This window comes from Zonotrichia albicollis, chromosome 2 (genome assembly GCF_047830755.1).
Source record: "Zonotrichia albicollis isolate bZonAlb1 chromosome 2, bZonAlb1.hap1, whole genome shotgun sequence".
Lineage (NCBI taxonomy): Eukaryota > Metazoa > Chordata > Aves > Passeriformes > Passerellidae > Zonotrichia > Zonotrichia albicollis.
The window spans coordinates 25,324,468-25,345,385 of NC_133820.1; the positions used below are offsets into that span (position 1 = coordinate 25,324,468).

Below are 20,918 nucleotides of genomic sequence, written 5' to 3' on the forward strand. Positions count from 1 at the left end.
TTGCTTCTTTCCCAACTTTTGGGGTGCTTGCACCAATATCTTGTTCATTACCTCACCTGCTCATTTCATCCCTCCATCTTTTAAGTGCAGTACCCTCCCATCACTCACACAAACCTCTGCTACTCATGAATTTGCAGCAAAGATTGTATCTGAAATTAGGAGGGTATTTTTGGTAGGAGGCAAAGGGGTACTAAGGGTTGGCAGGAGTAAAACTGCCTCTCTCCTCAGACTGCAGACACACAGGAAGATGGAGCTGTCTGTCCTGATCTCTGGGGAAAGTTCAGATGCCCTTTGTGCCTGTGCTGAGGGCTGTGTTATCATGCACACCAGCCTGCCATCTGCTGTGACCTGAGCAGCCTGAAGTGTCACTTCAGCACCTGAAGAACTGGCATTCGTTTCCTCTGCTCCTGCTTTCACAACCTACCTGACCACTGCACCACAAATTCCTACTCCTTATGATTCATGCCTGTGCTTTCTCTATCCTATCTGCTCCCTAAATTCCTCACTTCACTAAGTGAGGCAGTCCTTCACTGTCCTTCTGTCTGTCCTCTTCACCCATGAGATGCAGAGGTGTCCATCACTACTTCCCCGCCTCCTGCAAGTGCCTGCTGACACCATCTCTTCCCTGTTTTTCTTGTTTTCTGGATTCCAGGCAACAGATTCTAAACCCAGAATATCCCTGTGGTGTTCAGGAGCTGCAGTTTCACAGCAATGACAGCCCAGCACACCACAAAATTCTGGCCTCTTCTGCACTGGTCAGGTCTTCTTACCTACACAGGCAAAATGTGCTCACAACAAAGGCTCAGGCTCCAACAAACCAAAGACACTTCCTGGCACATGGCTTTGAAGTCTGAGTCTTAAAAAGGCAACCAACATTTGCTTCGGGGCTTGTTCCAGAGTAGAAAGAATTTCAATGCTTTCTCTTTTTTCCTCTTTTTTTCCCCCTCTTACTAAATAATGTTTCTCAAAATGCACTTCAGCATACAGACCCAGCCAACTCCTACCCCTGTGCAGGACCATGAAGAGTTTGGAAGTGCTCCACAAGGGCACAGGCCCCACATCCACAGAAATTTGCTGCAAAAAGATGACCAAAAGAGGATGCAGGCACTTAAAACAGGAATTAACTGAACTATCAGAAATAATAAGGGTCCAAATCACAACCTGCAATCCAAAAAGGCATAAAGTAACTTGTCTATGGCTGAGGCAAAAAAAAAATACAAAAATATTCTTGAAAACACTTCAGAGTTTGAGCATTCTAACCAGGAGATGAGAAAACACTGTTTCTTCCTGCTTGCTCTTCTGAGCAGAGGGTGAGCACAAGATGCAGCCACACAAAGGCAGGAACACCACAGGGCTCTGAACCTGTAGCAGCAGCTCTCTGACACCAGAAATACCAGAGCTGCTCCTTGCAAGCACCACAGAGAACAAACACCTTCAATGCCCTGGCAAGAACTTCAAACTCTGGGGTACCATAAAGGCCAGGAAGCAATTCCAGCTGTTCACTGCTCTGCAAGATCTCAAGAAGGACAGAAACTCCTCTCAGTCCTTCCAAAACATTCTAGATGACATTTACCTCAGGACATGGTTCTGGCACCAAAGCCAACAGAATCAATTTTTCAGTTCCATCTTGGGAACCCATATTCTCAAAGAAAAGCTGGTGCCCACCCATGTCCCTACACTTGGTCTTTCTCAACTGTGTGACTGTGTGTCTCTTTGTTCAAATCTCAGAAATTCTCATAACACTCTTCAACCACTGGGACAAAAAAAATCAGAGGCACCCAAAATCAGGTTTTATAACCTCTGAAAAGAACTAAACACCTACACCCCTTTTACTTGGCTTGAGTCCATGCCAGCTTCACATGGATCAAGAACTAATACAACTCTGTAATACACTTAATTCTGTCCATACAGTTAGTTTTTACAAACTCATTTTTACCTATTTACTCAGAGATTTTGCTGGTTTTGGCTTTATGGAAGTCAAGGTAACATTTTCAAGTGGAAGGACAGATGGAAAATTACATATTAATGGAAGAAATTGTATTACTACATCAGCAATAATCTTCCAAAATAAAAACAAACATGAGAACAATCAAGTCAAGAAAAGCAATGCAGACAGTGCGCTGCCATGTTACAGATCCTTGACTCAACAGACCTACCAAGGTAATCAAGATGAAATAAAATGAAATAGACAAGCTGCCATGTTCTAAAGAAGGAGCAACTTTAAAAATAGAATAGAATAGAGTTCTTTAAAAGAGGTTTAAATATTCTGCAGAAGGTGTTTCTCTGCTCTCGCCGAAAAAAAGGAAAATGGGGAAAAAGGAAAAGGAGAAAAAAGGAAAACTTCAGAAAAGCCATCCTTGTGAAAAAGAAATACATAGCGTATGTACTTGCCTACTCCTAATTTTCAGTAGGGCCATACACCAAATACCCAAGCAGCAAAACTCTTACAAAGCAAGCCATAAAGCAGCAAAATTCCCCACGTGCGAGCGCTGGCCCCTACCCACGCGGGGATGAGTGAGTGCACAGCCACAGCCTCGCTCCACGCCATTAAAAGCTGCGGCACGCCTGGCATGTCCCACTTGGGTCAGAGCCCCGAGCAGCGAGGCTCGGCCGAGCTCCTGAGGCGGCTCCGGGCTCAGTCCCCGCCGCCGCTGCAGTGTCACAGCTCGCCTGACGTGACCCACTTGTGGCAAACGCAGGGCACGCACACACACACGCTGTCCTCAGGAATGGCAAAAAAACCCCTACGCTCCCTAGAGGATTTCATTCCTGCCTTGAAAATAACCCCCGTTATCACTAGGTGGAGAAACAGAAGAATAAAAACGACGTGTGAAAACGACGTTGTAACAATGTGATCATTCAGCTGCTAATTTCTTGACGCATCTCCCTCAGTTTTGGCAGGGGAATCGGTGCTGATGTTCCCACTGCGGTTCCGTAAAAAAAACAAAACACCTCAAGTCATTCCCCTCTTTGTTGTAGTTCAGTGGTGGGGTATCTGCAGAAACCGGTTAAAGAAAAGGGTTTTCTCCAGATTTCACTGGAATGTTGTGCGCCAGACGACAGTAATTCCAAAGGAAATAAGCTAATTCTTAACGAAACCTAAATTAGGGAAATGACCGATCCCAGGCGCACCTTTGAACCAGCACCAAGGGGGCCCCAAGGGATTAGGGGGCTGCTTACAGGGCGAGTGGGCGAAGGCGGCTGACGGGAGAGCTCCCGGCGCTGCCGAGCCCGCGCCGCCCGAATCCCCGGCAGGAGGAGAGGAAGGAGATGGCGGGGCAGGAGAGGACCCGGCCGGCAGCCCCGGCGCGGCCGCGCAGGGAGCGGCGGCGAGCCGGAACGCGCCTCGCTCCGCTGCGCCTGGCAGTGTGGCAGCGGGAGGCGGGGAGGGTGTGGAGGCTGCGGGCGGTCCCTGCCGGAGCCCCGAGGCTCCCCCGCCCCGCCCGGCCCGGCCCGCGCGGGGCCCCGGCTGTGCGAGCGATTAATTCAAGATGGCGCCGGCGCCCTCCGCCCCCCCCCCCCCCGCGCGCCGCCATTTTGTCTCCTCCTCCAGACACCTCCGAGCCCCCCCCGGCCGGGCCCGCGGCCCCTCACCGGCCCCACTCGCCTCCCCCCGGGCCCGCAGCCACCCACCTTCACTCCGCGTTCCTCACGCCACCTCCCCCGCCGCCCCGGGCCGCGCCGGGCGTGCGGGAGCCGCCGGCGCAGAGCCCGCGGCCCGCTCCTGTGGCGGAGCCCTGGCGCGGCCTAGCTGCGGCCTCCTCGCGGCCTGCGCCGCGGCCTGTGCGGGCAGGGGGAGGCCCGGGCCGGGCGGGCGGCAGGGCCCGGCCCGCGGCTCTTACCGTGCGGGTGGCGGGCGGCGGCGCTCGCTCGGCGCGGCCTCTCTCAGCGCGACTGGGCCGAGCGCGGCGGCGGCGGCGGCGGCTGCGGCGGGGCGGGCGGGCGGGCGGGAGGGGAGGGAGGGGCCGAGCTCGGAGCTGAGTGGAAGCGGCCAAGCTCCCCGGGCCGGGCCCGCCGTCAGCACGTCACGTCACTGCCCGAGAGAGCCCAGGAGCAGGCGGAAGGGAGCGCGCCGCCACCGCCGCCTCGGGCCGCTCGCCCGCCCGCCCGCGGGGGCCGGTGCGGCCGAGCGGGCCGGGGGCCTGTGCGGGGCGGGCGAGGCGGCGGTCGGGGCGGCGGGGCGGGGGCGGCGCGGCGGCGCTCGGTCCCGCGGCTCCTCCTGCCGCCGCCTCCGCCGCGGCTCGGCCGCGCCGCGTCGCCTGGGGCTCGGCGTGCGCCCGCGGAGCGCAGCGGTGCCCCGGGGCCCCCTCTCCGCCCGACCCCTCCATACCGGGCGAGCCCCCCCCGCGCGCCGCCAGGCCCGCGGCCCGGCCCGGCCCCGGAGTGCGGGCCGGAGGCTCCGCGGCCCCGCCGCGGGCTTGGACTCCGGTGTGCGCGGCGGGGAGCGGATTTTAGGGCGCGGGGACTCCGCGCTGGGGTGGACGCGGGCCGAGGGCCGCAGGTGGAGCGGCCTCGGGTCACCCCGGCGCGGGGCGCGGCTGCCGGCGGGAATCGCCGGGAACAACAAGGAGCGCGGAAAGCAGCGGGGTGCGGTGCCGGGCCCCCGGTCCCCACGGAGAACACGGACGGCGCTCCGCGGGGGCCACTGGCACTCACGTAACAGCAGAATCGGGGTGGTGGGAGGTGGTGGTTCGCATTTTGGGGACTATGGAAAATTGGACGTAATTTGGCCTTGAAACCTAAGGCCTGTCTAGAGTTGTTTTCTCATCTTTGTCGTAATAGTTAATAATATTTTTTTTTTTTTAGGAAAGAGTTGGTCCTGATCCATGAAAGATGCACCCTAAAGTTTTCAAGGCATTAGAAATTAGGTGGGTAACCTCATGGATATGAGGAGATACCTTCAAATTGGTTGCATAATGGTGGGGCCAGGCCTCAAGGAGGTTTCTTAAAGAGGCGTTTTTAACGTTTAAGGAAACTGGAAGGAAATTGGCTGTTGCACTTATCAAATGATGCAAATGTGACTTATCTGGCTGAGAACAGAGAATGTGTTGTGTTTATATTGCCAGTCAGCCTCTGGTTCAGCTTTGACTCCACTTTAATTTTATGCACTAGTCTTTTCTATCATAGCACACAGGCATAAAATATAAATTGGGCGGTTCTTGGAGTTTATTTCAGTACAGTGTTTGATAAACATGCATCCTGCAAACTTTAACGGTGTGGTGTGGGCTGACCTTGGCTGGATGCCAGGCACCCACCAAAGCTGATCTGTCATCCGCCTTCGCAGCTGGACAGGGAAGAGAAAATGTAGCAAAGTTAATGAGTTGAGATAAGGACCAGGGGAGGTCACTCAAGAAATACCTAAGGGCAAACAGACTTGAATTTGGGATATTAATTTTTTACCAACAAAATCAGGGCCAGGATAATGAGAAGTAAAATAAATCTTAAAACTACATTCCCCCTACCTCTTTCTTCTTCCAAAGCTCTACCTCCTTTTCCCCCAGCAGGGAAGGGAAATGGGAATGGGGGTTATGATCAATTCATCACAGAGTTTTCCTCACACTGCTCAGGATGAGGAATCCTTCCTGCAGGAGACAGTTCTTGATTAACATCTCCTGCATGAGTTCATGCCACAGGCAGCAGTTCTGCACAAAATGCTGCAAGGTGGGTGACACCAGAGATAGAGTGCAGTCCTTCAGGCACAGCCTGCGTCAGTGTGGGTCCCCCAAAGGGTCACAGGTCCTACAGAGCCTGCTCATGCCATGGGTCTGCAGGTCCCTGCCAGGTGCCTGTTCCAGCAGGGGCCTCCCATGGACTCACAGCCTCCTCTGAGGGATCCACCTGCTCCAGCCTGGGTGTCCTCTGTGGGCTGCAGGGGAACCTTGGCTTTGGTGCCTGGAGCACCTCCTGCCCCTTCTTCTCCACTAACCTTGGTGTCAGAGTTGTTCCTCTCATGTGTTCTCACCCTGCTTTTCTCTGCCTGCAGTTACACCTGCACAAAAAACCTTTTTTTTTTTCTTTCTCAAATAAGTTATCACAGAGATGTTCCCATCATTCCTGATGGGCTCAGCCTTGGCCAGCTGTGGGTCCATCCTGGAGCTGGCATTGGCTCTGCTGGATGTGGAGGAAGCTTCCAGCAGCTTCTCACAGAAGCCACTCCTGTAGCCCCCCTGCTACCATGACCTACCTGCATAAACCCAACACACCCTGATACTGACAACAGCAGGGGAGCAATAATACTTTGAAACTTTATTTTAATTCCATTAAGGTAATAGTAAAACTTTTGTAGACTCAGCCCAGACATGGGTTTCAGGAAGGCATCCTAAAATACTGACCTTCACAAGGTTTTCTGAGCTTGACCATACAGGTGATGTTAATGTAAAATAGCCTTAAGGAAATATTTTTGCCAGGATGGAAGAGGCTAAGGGAAAAACAGAGAAGGATGATGGTTAGTTCATTATCAATAGCAAGGTAACTCTAGTATAAATAAGTAAAAATGGGACAATTTGTTTCTTTGTCCTTATGTTTGAATTTAAGACTGAATTGCTTTGAAACAGTGGAACATGTTTCCCAAAGAGATAGTGAAGCCTGGATTTGGAGATATTCAAACCCCAATTGGACACAGCCTTAAGCAACCTGTTGTAGATGGCCCTGCTCTGAGCAGGAGGGCTGGGGAAGACAGTCTGCAGAAACACCTTCCAGCTTGAACAATTCTGTGATTTCTAAGCCAGTTTTCCAACAAACATAAAGTGCTTAGAAAATTCCAGTGAACAGCACAATATGCTCTAGGGTCCTTGGTTCGAAGGACATTTTATTCAATTTCTTGTTCACCTAGGCAATGGAAATCCAGAATGCAGGGCATGTTGCACTCAAAGATTCAGCATAGCCAGTTGTCATGTTATTGCAGGGGAAGAGCTTCAGAAAACTAGAATGCCATTAAAAGGCAAATGGCTGGATGTTTTGCAGTCTTCTTTGCAAACTTATTTGCTAACTTCTTGACTGGCTGGCCATTCATCCTGTCTGTATGTAACTGTTTCACATTTACCCCCTTGTTCTTCACCACTCAGGAGCAAGATACTAGCATATTTTGAATGTTTTGTGTAATTTTTGTCTTGATGGAGCCATTACCTCAGTGTTTTCTCAACCACTCTGGTTTCCAATAGGCCACAGGCACCCTGGTGTGATCAGAAACAGGGTGACTCCCATGGGTGCAGCTGCCAGGAAGGAAGCCGCGTGTGCAGCTGATATTCACAGCCCTTTCTGCTCCCACAGCCAGCAGAGGTACCCAAGGGCAGAGCACACTTGGGAACTGCAGGTACCATGGCTGTGCTGGCACCACTTTGGAACAACATAGGTTAACTTACCTGCAGAAATGTTTTTGTAACATTTTCTGTAATTCAGTAGGCAAAGGCTAAAACTACGTTGTAAGTAATAGGATTTCTGACCTTCACTGGTGGTTAGGTTGTGTTACATTTGCTACAGCAGAGAGAGAATACAGCTTGTATAGAAAAGTTTATAGCTCAGTTGTTCTCAGTGAATAGAGCTCTTGCAGTCCAACTCTAATTTTACTTGTGATCTACTGTTCCTTTGTATTTTTCCCTAGAGTTTATTTTGGTGTCACTCAGAAGTAGGTACTGTGCTATATCTTTTTCCTCACAAAAGCAAATGAAGTCAGTGGCTTTTGCTCAGTGTCCTCTTAAAGTCGTACTTGAATGTAGCAGTCATGGAGTTAGTTCTGGAGATACCTGCTGCTAATTTAATAATTGGACATTTATTTATCACAATGGCTCTTACAATGTTGTGATCAGGTTCCAGCTTGGTCATCTTAAAAGGAGTTACTTTGTCAAGTAATGAAAAATGGGTTACAGCTCTAAGTATGGCTGATGTTTTTATCCATCTTGCTGATATTTTCTTGTCAATAAATGATAAAAATCCATAATGAGCCATTTTCAGTCACAGTTCCTTCCTTTTTATCTTGTGTGTTAATGAGATCCTTTTCCAGGCACTGGCAACATGCATAGCAAACACCATTGTGCTGAGTAACTCTTCCAGATTTCTCAAACTGTACCTCCTCTATTGCCAAGCTCCAGGTTGTAAGAGAGTAATTTGAGTTTTGTCAGCTTTCTGGTGACTGATTTGAAGGTCTTAAGTAGACATGTGTTTGCTTCTTCATCTGTGAAATAGATGAAATAGAGTTATTTCACCATCCAGTTACCTGATCATGTTTCAGTAACCATTTTTTGACCTTGACAAACCCCTCAGTTGGTGTTGAGGGTTCATTGTGAGCTGGCTACGTCACTGTACAGTAAACATGAGCCTGCTGAAGTTATCTTTTCATGTTTTTCCTATTCAACCACATGATGAAGGTTGGGTAGGAAAGAAAGTGAAGGGGGATTGTTCTAATTTCTCCCAGAACAGTCCTGTGTTAATATATTCTCATGGAAATTCTGGAATAATTTTTCTGTCTTGTAGCTTCTATTTGAAACTTGTCTATAAAAAGGAAATACTGCAATTTTACCCAAAGATCTAATGTTCCATAATATTCTCTTTTGATTATTAGTTTTATTGCAAGTGCACCAATATTTACCTGCAGTCACTGGACTAAAAAGGAAGGAGTAAGGAGGATTGACAAGATTGCTCCTAGCAGTGGTATAAAAGTCTGCTTCATGACTGTAGTACTGCTGACTTTCACACACAGTGTATTCAGGACAGTTACATTGAAAAGGAATCCTTGTAAAAATATGTCCCAAAATGAAGGAAGTATGTGGGATAAGCAGTCTTTCTATTGATAGTCTAATCTGTAGGTCCAGATAACCCTGCAGACTTAAAATTGAGTGCAACAAAGGAGAAGCTGTCAGTGCAAAAGTCTGTAAGACCTCATAAAGTGTTTCTGGTCACTTATCAGTAGGAAATGCCTAGTGAGAAGTAAAAGTATAGGGAAATGTGGAGTTGTGTGCTTTAAAATGCACTCCTGCCTGCCTTTGCCAGCAGAGGAGGTAGCTGGTTCATTATAACAATAAATCTTAAAAGGCTTGAGCCACTTCAGGAAGGGTGATACCAGCCAGTGCCCATTTGTCTGAGTTGGGTAGTAAGCTGGCTGTCATGTTCAAGTTCTTCTAAAATAATTGAAAAGAAACATGGGATTTCTTTAATAAGGAACAAAAGGTTAGAAATGTAACTAGTGCCAGTAAATGTGGCTTAGGGAAAAATGATCTTGGCAGACACACCAAACTTCACTACTTGAGTAGGTGAGAAGCTCCAGCACAATTTAATTGTGCAGGTGGAGCAGACTTGGGTAAGGTGCTTCAAACTACACACACCTAAAGCCTCCCTTACTTTCAGTATCACACATTATGTGGCTTAAAAGCTGATGGACTGAGAATGGTGAAGAAATACATAACATGGCAGAAATCACCTAACAATTGGATTGTTCAAAGAGGTGGAACCTTAGGTATGGCCCAACACTTCCATCATGGTCTAGAAGTCATCATAGAGTCATTCCTGTCTTTATTTGTGACTGTGACAAAGTTGCTGGAATAAGTACATAGAAATGATAAGGAAAAGACAATAATGCAGAAACATCACCCAGACTGGATTACTTTGTAAGTTGAACCACTTAAATAAGTTATGTCCTAATCTGTCCAAGTGCAAAATTAAGTGTCTAGGATTAATGAATGCAAATCATGTACCTAGAGGATATTTTTGAATCCTGGAAAGTGGAAACTTTAGAAAAGTTAGAAGAATGCTGTCACAAGTCACCTCAAAAACAGCCTGATGTAGATGTGGGACAAAAAGGTCTGGTGCTGTTTGGGGATGCTCAGAGTGGAGTAGTAGTAGAAATAAGGTGAATTTGTATCTGCTGGGTCGTGTTTTTTTTAAATAGACCAAAAACTGGAGAACCCACAAAGAATTGTAGAAGAATTTGGATGCTTAAAAAGTCTTTAGCTGTTTAATACCAAAAAGAACAAAAAAAAAGTAGACATGTATCATGTAGTACTTTCCCAGTTATAGGAATTCAGTCTAAAGAGAGACGTGGATAGCTGGAGTTTAAGCAAGATAGATTTGAGCAAAAAAAAAAAAAAAAATAGACTTGGCTTCCTAAATGATAAAGGGTGGTGATCAACTACAAGTAAAGCAGTGGACGGGGTGGATCTTCCTCCCCTTGATGCCAGATTGGATGGCACTTCCTGGCATTTCTGCCCAAGTCTTTTGGTTCACAAAGGAGTGAGTGAAATTTAATGGCTTATGCCATAAAGAAACTGATGTCAGGCCATCTTTTACAATCCTCCCCTGCCCTTTCACAGGTGGAAGCAGGTAGAGGTATCTAGAAGAATATAGTTTCTTGGAGTGCTGGTTTTTAGTAGACTGATGTTTTCTATCTAAGAATAATTTCAAATAATTTTTTTGCTCTGTCAAGACATGCCCAGGCCTAGTTACTCTTAGGAGACAGTAGATTTTCTTGTCCATTTTGTAGTTTTTGTAGCGCTGTTTAGAATTTCTCAAGAGTTGTCCAGACATAATAATTTGTGTTTGTAAGTCGAATTACTGTAATTACACAATACAGACCTCTGAGGACAGTGGGTTCTGTAGAGTCCTGTAGTGTACATGCTGAGGTGCCTGCTCTCAGACAGCAATGCCTGTTTGTCCCTCTTTTTCATTCTCAGACATTACAGAATTGATATTGCAGATATTGCCAAGCCTTTAATGGCTGACTGACACCCCATTCCTGGTTGGTTTTGCTGCTGGTTTAGGAAAGGGACTTTCTATGGCCACCACAAGCACATATTGCCGTTACTGATCCTTCATTATCTCTTAGCAACCATTTGGTCTTTCACAAAAAATGTCCCAGGCTAGATGGTCTCAAGAGTTTCCATGCAAGACCATTGAAGAATGGGCTGTGACCCACAGAAGGAAATGCAGCAGGAATTATTGAGTCACAGCCTCTGTGCCTAAAATGGCTCTGAAAAGAAAGTTCCTTAATTCCTCTCACCTGGGGCAAAATTCATGGTGAGAAAAGAGTTGCTGGAACCTCCCAAAGCAGCTCTGGTTGTTGCTGTCTGCTGTGACAGAGGCATGTGGCCATGCATAAAATCTCAGTGGATGAACCCCTTGAAATGCCCTACAGAAAAGTGAAGACAGGCCAAGTTATCTGGAATTTTACCCATGGTATGAAGTGTTGCACCATGTTATGGCCAAGGAACCAAAATTATGGAATTAAGCAAAATCACAGCATAGGAGAGGCACAAAAGGACATGAGGTGCTCCAAGCTGTGAAGCAATGTTATGAGGAGTCAAGGCTGGACTTGGCATTCACGCTGGACAAGGGAATGAGAGGCACATGTGATTGATCTTTCTGGTGGGTAGGAGATGCCAAGTCTATAAAACTGCCCAGGTCTCAATCAGTGGATGTGATCCATAGGCACCGAGTGGCAAGTGCTTAATAACCTTGCATTCCTCTCCCAAGGCACTGTCAGAGTCACAGAATGGTTTGGGTTGGAAGAGCTGTTAAAGATCATCTAGATGCAACCGTCTGCACCAGGTTGTTTGTCATTATTGGTGGCGAGCTGCTCACAAGTAGAGGCTTCCCTGTTCCCCAGCCTTCTCTGTTATCTGCCTCATTGAAGGCACAGAACTCCAGGACAGTCACCTGCCATGTCCCCTGCTGCTGCAGCTGCCAGTCTTGGGTTTGCTGCAGGACCTGCTGCCAGCAGGCAGTGTCCTCACCATGGAGCCAGTCCTGGGTTTGCTGCCAGTGTCCTCACCATGGAGCTCGGGCATGAGCCTGCTGCAGCTTGCTGTGCTGCCCATCACCATCCCCTGGGAGCCTGTGAAGAGGATCTGACCCATCCATCTGCACTTCTCCAGTTACTGCTGGTGCTCAGGGTGCTCCCTGAGAGAGCTGAAGACAGAACTGGCTTGGTGTTGGCAGGAAGCTTCATACAGTTTGTGGGAAGCAAGGCTTGGAGAGGGGCCCAGGCTGTCCCAGTGCCTGTGTTTGGGGTAGCATCTGGCCTGATGTCTGCCAGAACAAATGGCTGGCCACTGAGACAGGCACGTTACAGCCAACACTGCACATGCAGACAAAGCCACCAACTCGCTTCAGCCCAGGATGCTTGGGGACAAAAGTGCCAAATGCACTTGTCTCCAATTCTAGGGTGAATTTACACAACCAGAGCTGGGATGTGCACTGAACTGCCCGTGCACACAGGCAGCCACAATGCCTGGGAGCCAAAGGCTTGAGGGCAAAGAAAGATGAATGCAGCTGTAAGAAATACTTTATTTGATGACAAAACTAGTTGCAACAAATAAGTAATGAAACAAAGATTGACCTTTACAATTGTGTGTCTGTACACACAATTCTTTTGAAGAAATTTACATTAAAAATGCTCATTAAATAAAGAAAAATATCTTTCAAAGAAGGTTTTTATGGCATTATAAGAATTTTACCAAGCCTCAGCATAGACATTGCTGGGACCTGTGTAACCCTGAAAAATAAGGTATTGGAGGAATATCTGTGAAACAAGTATGGCAATATTCTTTTGGAGAAATTTCTTCATGATAAGGCTGAAATACTGGATAGCAAAGGAGTAGAAAATACACAAACTGAACAGTGAAACATGATCAGAGAATCTCATTTGTTGCTTGGGGTCTGAAAACTGTATTTGAACTTAAACTTTCTAATGGTTCCTACTTATAAAAAAAGAGTGTAAAAAAATGTGTTCAGATACACCAGGCTGATGACCAACTGACATGCTTTTTATTCCAATATTAACATGTATCTTAGAGAACCGTGTCCAGTGTCAAAATCCCATGGTGCTGGGACCAGAAGAGGAATGCAAGGCTCTTGTGTTTGGTCTGTCTGTGCTGTGCGGCACAGGGTAGTTTAGAGAAAGATCAGAAGGGAGTCCAGATACTCAGTCTGTGTCTTTTTTCTTTCAGTTATACAAGGTCAGTAGGTTGGAACTGACCTAATAGGTTTAAATCAGTGAAAATGTAAGGCCGGTATCTCTACAGCTGCCTAAATCTCAGATAACCTCTCTACTTAAAAACACCAGAAATGTGCTGTGTAATGTCACTTACTTTGAAGCTGACATTTTGCATTGTACAGGTTTTCAGTTGCTCATAAAACTTTGCCAGCTTTCACAAGTCTGAAATTTTCCCTAAGGGGTGTTGGCCTCAAACTGAATTTTTTTGTGAAGACTCCAGACACGGTTTTTTCAGCTGCCTCAGATCAAAATGCAGATTATTTGCCCTTGTAGAGAAAAAACAAAGAACAAGAGAAAAAGAAAAGAAGGAAAGAAAAAGAAGAAAGAGAAAAAAGAAGGATAAGAAAAAAGGAAAGAAGAGAGATGAAGAAAAGAAAGGAAAAGAAGAAAAGGGGAGAAAACGAAGGAGGAAAACAAATAAAATGAAAGAAAAGATAAAACAAAAGGAAAGATAAGGAAAAAAGAGAAGAGTTTTTTAAATTGAAAAGCTATATAAAAAAACTTGAAAACAGATCTTACATTTAAACACCAGGGTGGTCCTTGTGTTGAGCAGGAGTCCCTTGCAGCCTGTGGAGAACTGGTAAGTTATTTGTTTGCATTAAAACCTCTGACATGTCTTGGTTTACAAATATTCAGTAGGCTTCTTAATCCTTAGTTGTACTTAGTTGTTAAAGGAAAGCTTTCACAGGCAATTTTATTTCTAGTGCATCCAGATTAAGTGTTGTGCAAGCTTAAAGGTATTTTTAACTAGGTAGGACAGTTAATTATTTATTCTACTAAGAGCTCTTTCAAATAAGAGCTCTTAGTTTGGACTCTCTCATTGGTTGTGGGGGCAGGGAGGGGGCAGACATTGAAATATCCATTATTTCTTCCATAGTTCTGTAAACGCACATTTCATTTACCTTATTTGCCCATGAATCAAAGATACAGCCTGGAGTTGTTGGTGAGTACATGTAACAAAGGTAAAGGGACTGGTAAATGTTCAACTGACACAGTGTCAGAAGTCAGCACTGATGGATCTTGAAAAAGAAAGGGTAGAGAAGATTTGGGGTGTTAAGAGTTCCTTTCCTCAGCTGGTGGAGCTGTAGATGGCCCTGGGGGTTATCTGCTTTGGTAACTATATGAGCATTGTGTTTTGAAACAGAAACAGCCCCTCCCTGTTTCTCTAGTAAATCCTTTAGCAAGAGAGCAGGACATTGCAAACCAAACCATTACACTGAGGGGCCAGCCTTCTTGGGGAGACTTTATTGGGACAACAGTGAGTTTTAGTGTTTGTCAGTTCAAAGCTGACAAAGTTCAATTAACTGTACTCGCCTTGAGTGGATGGGAGCAGTTTTCACCAGCCCATAGAGCAGCCAGGTTGCTCTGGAGTGTACCAAGAGTCCACTTTCCTGGGATGTTATGTGTCTAAACAGACACCATCCCATAAGGCTCAAAATGCTTTTGAAGACAAAATGTCAGGTTTTAACTACAAAAATAAATTCCCAGCATGAACACACAGGTTGGTAGCAACAGTGTGAAGTAGCAATGAATTTAAAGGAGGAATTAAGCTTTTAGAAAAATGGAAGTAATTTAAGATCCCAGTTTCCAAACACTTAAAGCACAAGCTCACCTTGAAGTGCACAAGGGTCCCAGCAGTGTTGACAGGACAGTTTGTGTGCCTGAAGCACACAAGTGCATGGTTCACAGTGTTTTTAATACATGCTAACAGAAAACAAGACAGGAGGGAAAGAGCCAAAACCATATGGAAAATATGCGTGTGAATGCTTGTGATTGCTGTGGAAGGACTAATTATACCCCCATACCTCTTTCTGGTGTGAAGTATGACCCCATGTTAGATTTTTAAAGGATTAAGTTGCATACAATTACTGCCAACACAATAAATGGGAGACAATTTAAAGAAAAAAAAGAATTGTTGCTAAACTTTGTTATCAAGGGCATTTTGGCTGTAGCCAAGAAAAAGTACAAAAGATTATTCTATTTCTGTATGCCTAGTGCTAGTCACCAAGGTTAAAAAAAGCTGCTTTAATGAAAACTTGCAAAAGCTGAGACTTAACTCTGTTGTGTGGTAGTTAGGATGATGTTGCAAATGAAGTATTTTGAGATACATAATAGATTACCTAATCAAATAGATGATTAAGCAAAACCGGGAAGAGAAATGAGTTCAGAGAACCCTAAGGTGCGTTTGCAGGAGAAAACATTTTTCAGGTCTTTATTGAACAACAAATAAATGAAAATAACTAAATATAGAAAAGTTTAACGTTTGGCAGGAGAAGGGGTTTTCTAAATAACATAATGAATCCAATCTAGTATGTTGGATTTCTTTACAAATGCCCACACAGAGGCAAAAAGGGAGAGTTGCTGCCCTGATTCATTTGAATCCTTAGGATTGTGTAACATGAGACTTAATTAAGTGAATCTTGATTTTTTTTCCCCCAACTCTACTGAAATAGTCAAAAAAACTATACTAGGCTTTAGAAAGAAAATGTTTGAACAGAAAAATTTGTGTTTTATAAATGTATAGCATGCAATTTCTTGATGAAGCCTTCCTCAACACAAGTAAATAACATATATTAACATTATTCAACTAAAATATTTCAACAGTTTTCATCTGTGTTTGAGCACAATGTTCTAGTGCCTTGTTTTATAAAAGACATTGAAGAATATGTATTTATTTAAATATTTGAGGTAATTCCTTGAACAAGATGTCTGTTCCTTGGTAACAAAATTCTCTTGCTAATTTGTTCTTTCTTCATTGCATATCTAGTGCCCATGTTAGGAGTTCTTGTTTGGTTGGTTTTTAATCCTTTCAGGGTAAGAAAGGAGAATTTATTTACATACTTGTATCACTTACACAGTTTTTGACTATTACAGCTTCTATGTTATTCACCATAAACCAAAATTTCTGTAGAATTGGTTATTCTAGCTGGGTTTTTAGTCTGGAAAATATGAAACATGCACTTTTACTACACCACTGGGGTGGACTGGAGATGGATGGAACATTGGATGAGCACGTACAGATGGAGCTTTACAGAAACAGAAGCAGCAACACGAAGCCAGAGCACATTAGTAATTTTAGCACCGTGGTAAGGGAACATCAGCCACCAAGGCAGCTGTGCCAGAAGAACTGGCAGTGGAAGAGCTGATGAAGAAGGAGCGGTGCTCACAGGGCCTGGGAATGTCAGGAAGGGGCAGCTGGAGCTCGTGGCTGCCCACGGGCCGTGCCCGGCCAGGAGGGGCGGGAGCTGGGACCGGCAGTGGTTGCTCTGCAGTGCTGGGTCAGGGAGGGCGTTTGAAGCTTTATAAATGTTTAGCCCCAGCCTGGCAGCCAGAAGTGACCCAGAACGGCACGGGCGGCCGAGCTGGGACTTTACCCTGACAGAAACACTGATGGGAAAGGGGGCGGGCACGGAAGTTTAAACCTTTCCTGCAGGCAGGCTGGAGGCTCATCCACATGACTCAGAATGGAAAAACAGCGGGAACCCTTTCTGTAGCACTGAGCTAGAAGGTAGCACTTTTCAAAGTGCTGCAAAACGAATGCAATAAAAATATAATTTAAAATTCTTTCTGTATTTCGTGTATACTAGGACCAAATCAGCAAAGGTGTTAACTGAAAGTTTTCTCTTCACCCTTTCAGAATAAAATCTAGTATTTGGCTGGAAATGGCATTTCCCAAATACACAGTGAAGTCTCAGAAATAACTGCTGCCACACTTCCACTTTGTACCACTGCACAAGCTATTTATATTTGTGTCCCAACCCATTATAAGTGCAAATGCACACCTCTGTTCAGGTAGCTGAACAGGGTAAAAGAGGGTAAAAACATAAAATCACACTGAAACAAATCCTCGTTAAAGTGAGAAAGCTCACAAGGCATCTGTCACTATTTTCATCCTGGCCAAGAAAATTAAAATAATTTTCAACTTCCTTAGCTGCACATGATATTGCTTTCTCTTGTCATTCAACATCTCAGCATCACAGCTCAGTGACTGAGGAGGGCGTGGTGCACCCATCAGCACACAATGGATTTGCACTTACACTGTTCACACTTGTCTCCCCAATGCTGCAGAAACTTGTTCCATGTATTCAGCAGTCTCAAAATCCCATTACTTATCACTCATGTCAGCAGTGAGAGCTAGCATTAGAGGAAATCTAACATTTTGATGGCAGAAGAAGAACTCTATATCCTGGTCTGACAGGATCTAGAGCAGGGTAGAAAGAGGTGATCCTTGTGATACTCTCACCCCCTCCTGGAAAAGCCACAGGTCAATGCACAACTTCTGCAACATTAGGGCACTGGTGTTCTTTAAATTGCAGATCAAGAGAGACACAATCTCCAATATATCTGAATTTCTAAGAATGTCTATGGGTGCTTAAGCAGTTTCTCAGAAGCTTTCTGCATGTGTTTCATTAGAGCACTGAGAAAGGAGTCTGCACTGAATTTCTCCCTGGAGCTGGTCCCATCCAAGCACTCTGCTGTACCTTACATTCTCTTTCCTGCTCACCCTCCTGCCACCAGACTAGGCAAGGCTTGGGTTTATCCAAGTTATAGAATTCAGTTACAGAAAGGAGTTGCCAAAGCATGGAAGGTGCAATCCTTGAAACAGACACATTTAAGACTGCAGATTGGTCAAGTACCTGCAGAGTCAGAGAGAACTACAGCTGACTCCTGCTTTTAAAATGGAAAAGCACTACTCAAAAATTAATGTATTTACTCTCAACACCATGTAAGGTAGTACTTTAGAAATGGAAAAACTGAGTACAGGAATGTAGACAGAGTAAGGGAACACAATCTGGTGCAAAATCAATAATAAAATGCAAGCTGTTTCATCAAATTCCAGCTTGATGAGTGAAATAATATTTACCTTTAGAAAGACCTTGAAGATACTGAATAAAACCAAAACCAAGCTTTGAAAACATGCAGTACTTTGTACCAAAATATGTTAAGTAGCATAACTTGCTAAATAGTATATAAAACAGCTAGAACTATGTATATTAGTACAAATAAAGAAGTGAAATCTAAATGGATTAAAGTATTAGCACCCTACAGTAAGTTTATTACATTATGTTTTATCCTGAGGCATGTGATTCAGAGTAGCTAACAAAAGTGGTTTTATACCTTTTTTCCTAATCCTATTCACAATTCCACCACCATTACTCTGCCCCCACCCCAAATCATCCCTTTCTACAGCCTCTTCCCAGTATTTTATATTTGCTCAACAAAATTTTAAAGTCATTTACCCTTACTGTATAAATAACTCCCAGGTCATTCCCACAGAATTTCATGATGACAAAGTTATGTTCCAATTAATCACATTCTTTTCATAAATCCATACTAAAATAGGCCAAAACCAGTACTGCCAGTTCAGATCCAGTTTACTTGTGGTTTTTTGGGGGGGATTTAAGAAAACATGTAGTCATATCAGAAATGACAAATTCAAGTCAGTCAATACTGCCATCCTAATTACAAAGTGTAATACTTTGGAATCCTAAAATCAAGAACCATAGAAACAAAGAAATACAGTTTTTTGTTGGTAACAGTTGTCTAAACAAAACAAATTGTGCAGAAAAGGTACTCAGTCTTCCAAGAAGAGTTTGCTTGCTTTTAATTCTTGTACTTGAACAATCATTGCAGTCTTTTGTTACTCAGAAAAACTGTATGAATTAATGAAAATAAGCAATATTTTATTTCAATACCAGATTTATGGTTTGTGTGTTACACTGGGGCTGGTTTGACTGATATTAAACAGATATGTCTGAAACACAAAGTAACATAAATTAGACATGCCATGGGACATGTACAATTAATTTCTACTAAAAAGTGGATAATGAAACCCACTTCTATGCCAATTCTTTTACACTTTTAATGGTGATAGTGACTAGTATTTTAGTAAGAGGGTAAAATTCAATAAAAGGTACAAGGACAGCCATACAACTCCAAGATAGTGTTTGCACAGCTTCCAATTCCACTGTGAAAATACACCCCCTCCAAAATAGAAATAGGCACTTCATCTTTAAAAATGAAGCACTCTTTTGTTCTTCAGTCATCATCAACAGTTGGCTTGATTGTCACTCCTCTTCTGATCTGACCCCAACCAATTAAACTGAAAAACAAAAAAGGTTTTGATTATTTTTACAGTAGTCAGAAATATCCTGTATAAGTCAACATCCTTCTGTCCTTCTTATGCCTTCAGTTCTTACATTTTGAATTTATACACTTGTCTCCCACCCAAAACATTCTACAAGAACAAACAGAGGACATTTGTGACCAGCTAAGTGTGTACTCCAGAACAGAAGCTGAAAATCTGAAATTATTGTAACTTATGTTGTACTGTTGGATGGTAAATCTATGCACAGCTTGATCTCTTTCACCTGTGTCTGAGGTGTTGCATTACTTTCAAAGAGAAATGACAATTCAGTAAGATTACAAACAGCTGTAACTCTCAATGGTAGCCTGTGATGGTAACTCAGTTCTCAGATGAGTGCTGCTATTTATATTCAGGAAAATGAAGGCCTTTTTAATAGGCCACTATTGCCTGAGAAAAATACACTTGCAAAAAAAAAATTCAGAATACATCCATTTCCACAGTCAGCAGGTATTTCATACTATTAGTAAAACTGTGTTCAAAACCTTTCCAGTTCCTGGTGAGAAACCACACATGCATCTCAATTTACCTTGCAGTAGAGCCTGTCTTGGACACCAGAAAAGAAACTGAAGTTTATCAGAGCAGCACTTCCCACTTTTCAGTACCATAACCATAGGTCATAACTTGACCATCTTTGAATTCAGTGATCCTTGGAATCACTGGTGTATCCCATTTGCTCTTTAACCTCTCTCTATTCCTCTGTCTATTTCCTTTTTACTTTACATTTCCTTTTAGTCTTGCTTTATGATCTTCCTTCTGTATTTTCAGTACTCCATTGTCTCAGGCTGCAAGTTCCTTTTCATAGTACCAACTGAATATTATCTTTACTGCAATTAGGTTTTACTATGCAGGTTTTCCCAGTTTGCCTTCTTTCCCTTTTCTCAACTTTCAGTTTCCTTATATTGTCTTTATCTTTTCAATACAGCATAGGAATCAGCTTTTCAATAACTATCTTTACAGCAGGCTGCCACTCTGTGCCCACCTCATAATCCAGAGACAGGTGGGCTTTCAGGCAAAATTTAGTCAAGTTTTTTAACTGGGAAAGAATCTACAGAAGCAACAAAAGACACATTATCTATATATTATTATTATGAGCACAGACTATCAGTCTACAGCTTAAAAAAGGGAAAAAAAGCATAATTTCTAATATTGTTTCTCCTCTTCCTTCTGCTTTACCTGACTTAATTTGGGTCCTGCCTTTTTTTTTTTTTCCTCCTGTTCAAGACATGTTATCTTTTGCCTTGGGTTTTTTTTTTTCAGAGAATAATCTCTTCCCTAATTTGTCATCTTGCTCTGAGACAGCAAGCACTAAATTCCTGTCTACATTTTCTTATCATCTGAAAAAGAAACATGCATCCATGGATATTTAAAGCTTGGTTTCTTTCCATACAGTACAGACTTGTAAAAATGGCTGTGCTTTCATACTACAAGAGCTGTGCAGAGCCAACAAATCAAAAAACTCTGATGTTCTTATCAATCCAGACATATGAAACCTGTGACAGGTACAGTATGTGTAATCACCTAAAGAGAATCTGGCACTGCAATAAAGCAATTCTGTTCATCATTTTCAGCCTCCAGCTGCTTCTGCAGTCAGGCATTTTATATTTGTAATTTGGATGGGTCAATCCAGTTGATACTTTATTCTTTCCTCTGTGCTTGTAGAACATAAAACATTCAAACATCCCTCCTCTGCTGTTAGTTCCAGGCTGCACTAGAAATCACATGCAGCTCCACAGCTAGAAGCCCACTGAGGTGTGCATAAAGATGGCTATTTGGCTTAACATGGTGAGA

At 44.1% G+C, this 20,918-nt stretch overlaps 3 protein-coding genes across 11 annotated transcripts in view; 1 reads left to right on the forward strand and 2 right to left on the reverse strand.

Moving 5' to 3' along the window:
* Window positions 1-3,986, reverse strand: part of ZFX (zinc finger protein X-linked) — a 23,901-nt gene extending 19,915 nt beyond the window's left edge. Inside the window, exon 1 of one of the 3 annotated variants that reach the window (XM_074534596.1) lies at window positions 3,843-3,986. The gene's annotated coding sequence lies outside the window, so the exon portion shown is untranslated. Of the gene's footprint in view, window positions 1-3,180; window positions 3,390-3,633; window positions 3,799-3,842 lie in introns of those variants that run through there. The other 2 variants (XM_074534597.1, XM_074534598.1) reach the window with 2 other exon arrangements.
* The window catches only part of LOC113458918 (uncharacterized), a 20,910-nt gene extending 1,965 nt beyond the window's left edge, over window positions 1-18,945 (forward strand). The window contains exons 2-4 of one of the 7 annotated variants that reach the window (XM_074534607.1): window positions 3,843-4,656; window positions 4,807-4,868; window positions 7,161-18,945. In XM_074534607.1, coding sequence (XP_074390708.1) covers window positions 3,843-4,656; window positions 4,807-4,823 — 831 coding nt within the window. In that variant the 3' untranslated portion in view covers window positions 4,824-4,868; window positions 7,161-18,945. Of the gene's footprint in view, window positions 1-3,842 lie in introns of all 7 variants that reach the window. The other 6 variants (XM_074534608.1, XR_012578856.1, XR_012578857.1 and 3 more) reach the window with 6 other exon arrangements.
* The window catches only part of EIF2S3 (eukaryotic translation initiation factor 2 subunit gamma), a 13,872-nt gene continuing 11,595 nt past the window's right edge, over window positions 18,642-20,918 (reverse strand). The window contains exon 12 of the mRNA XM_074534604.1: window positions 18,642-19,085. Coding sequence (XP_074390705.1) covers window positions 19,022-19,085 — 64 coding nt within the window. The 3' untranslated portion in view covers window positions 18,642-19,021. The remainder of the gene's footprint in view (window positions 19,086-20,918) is intronic.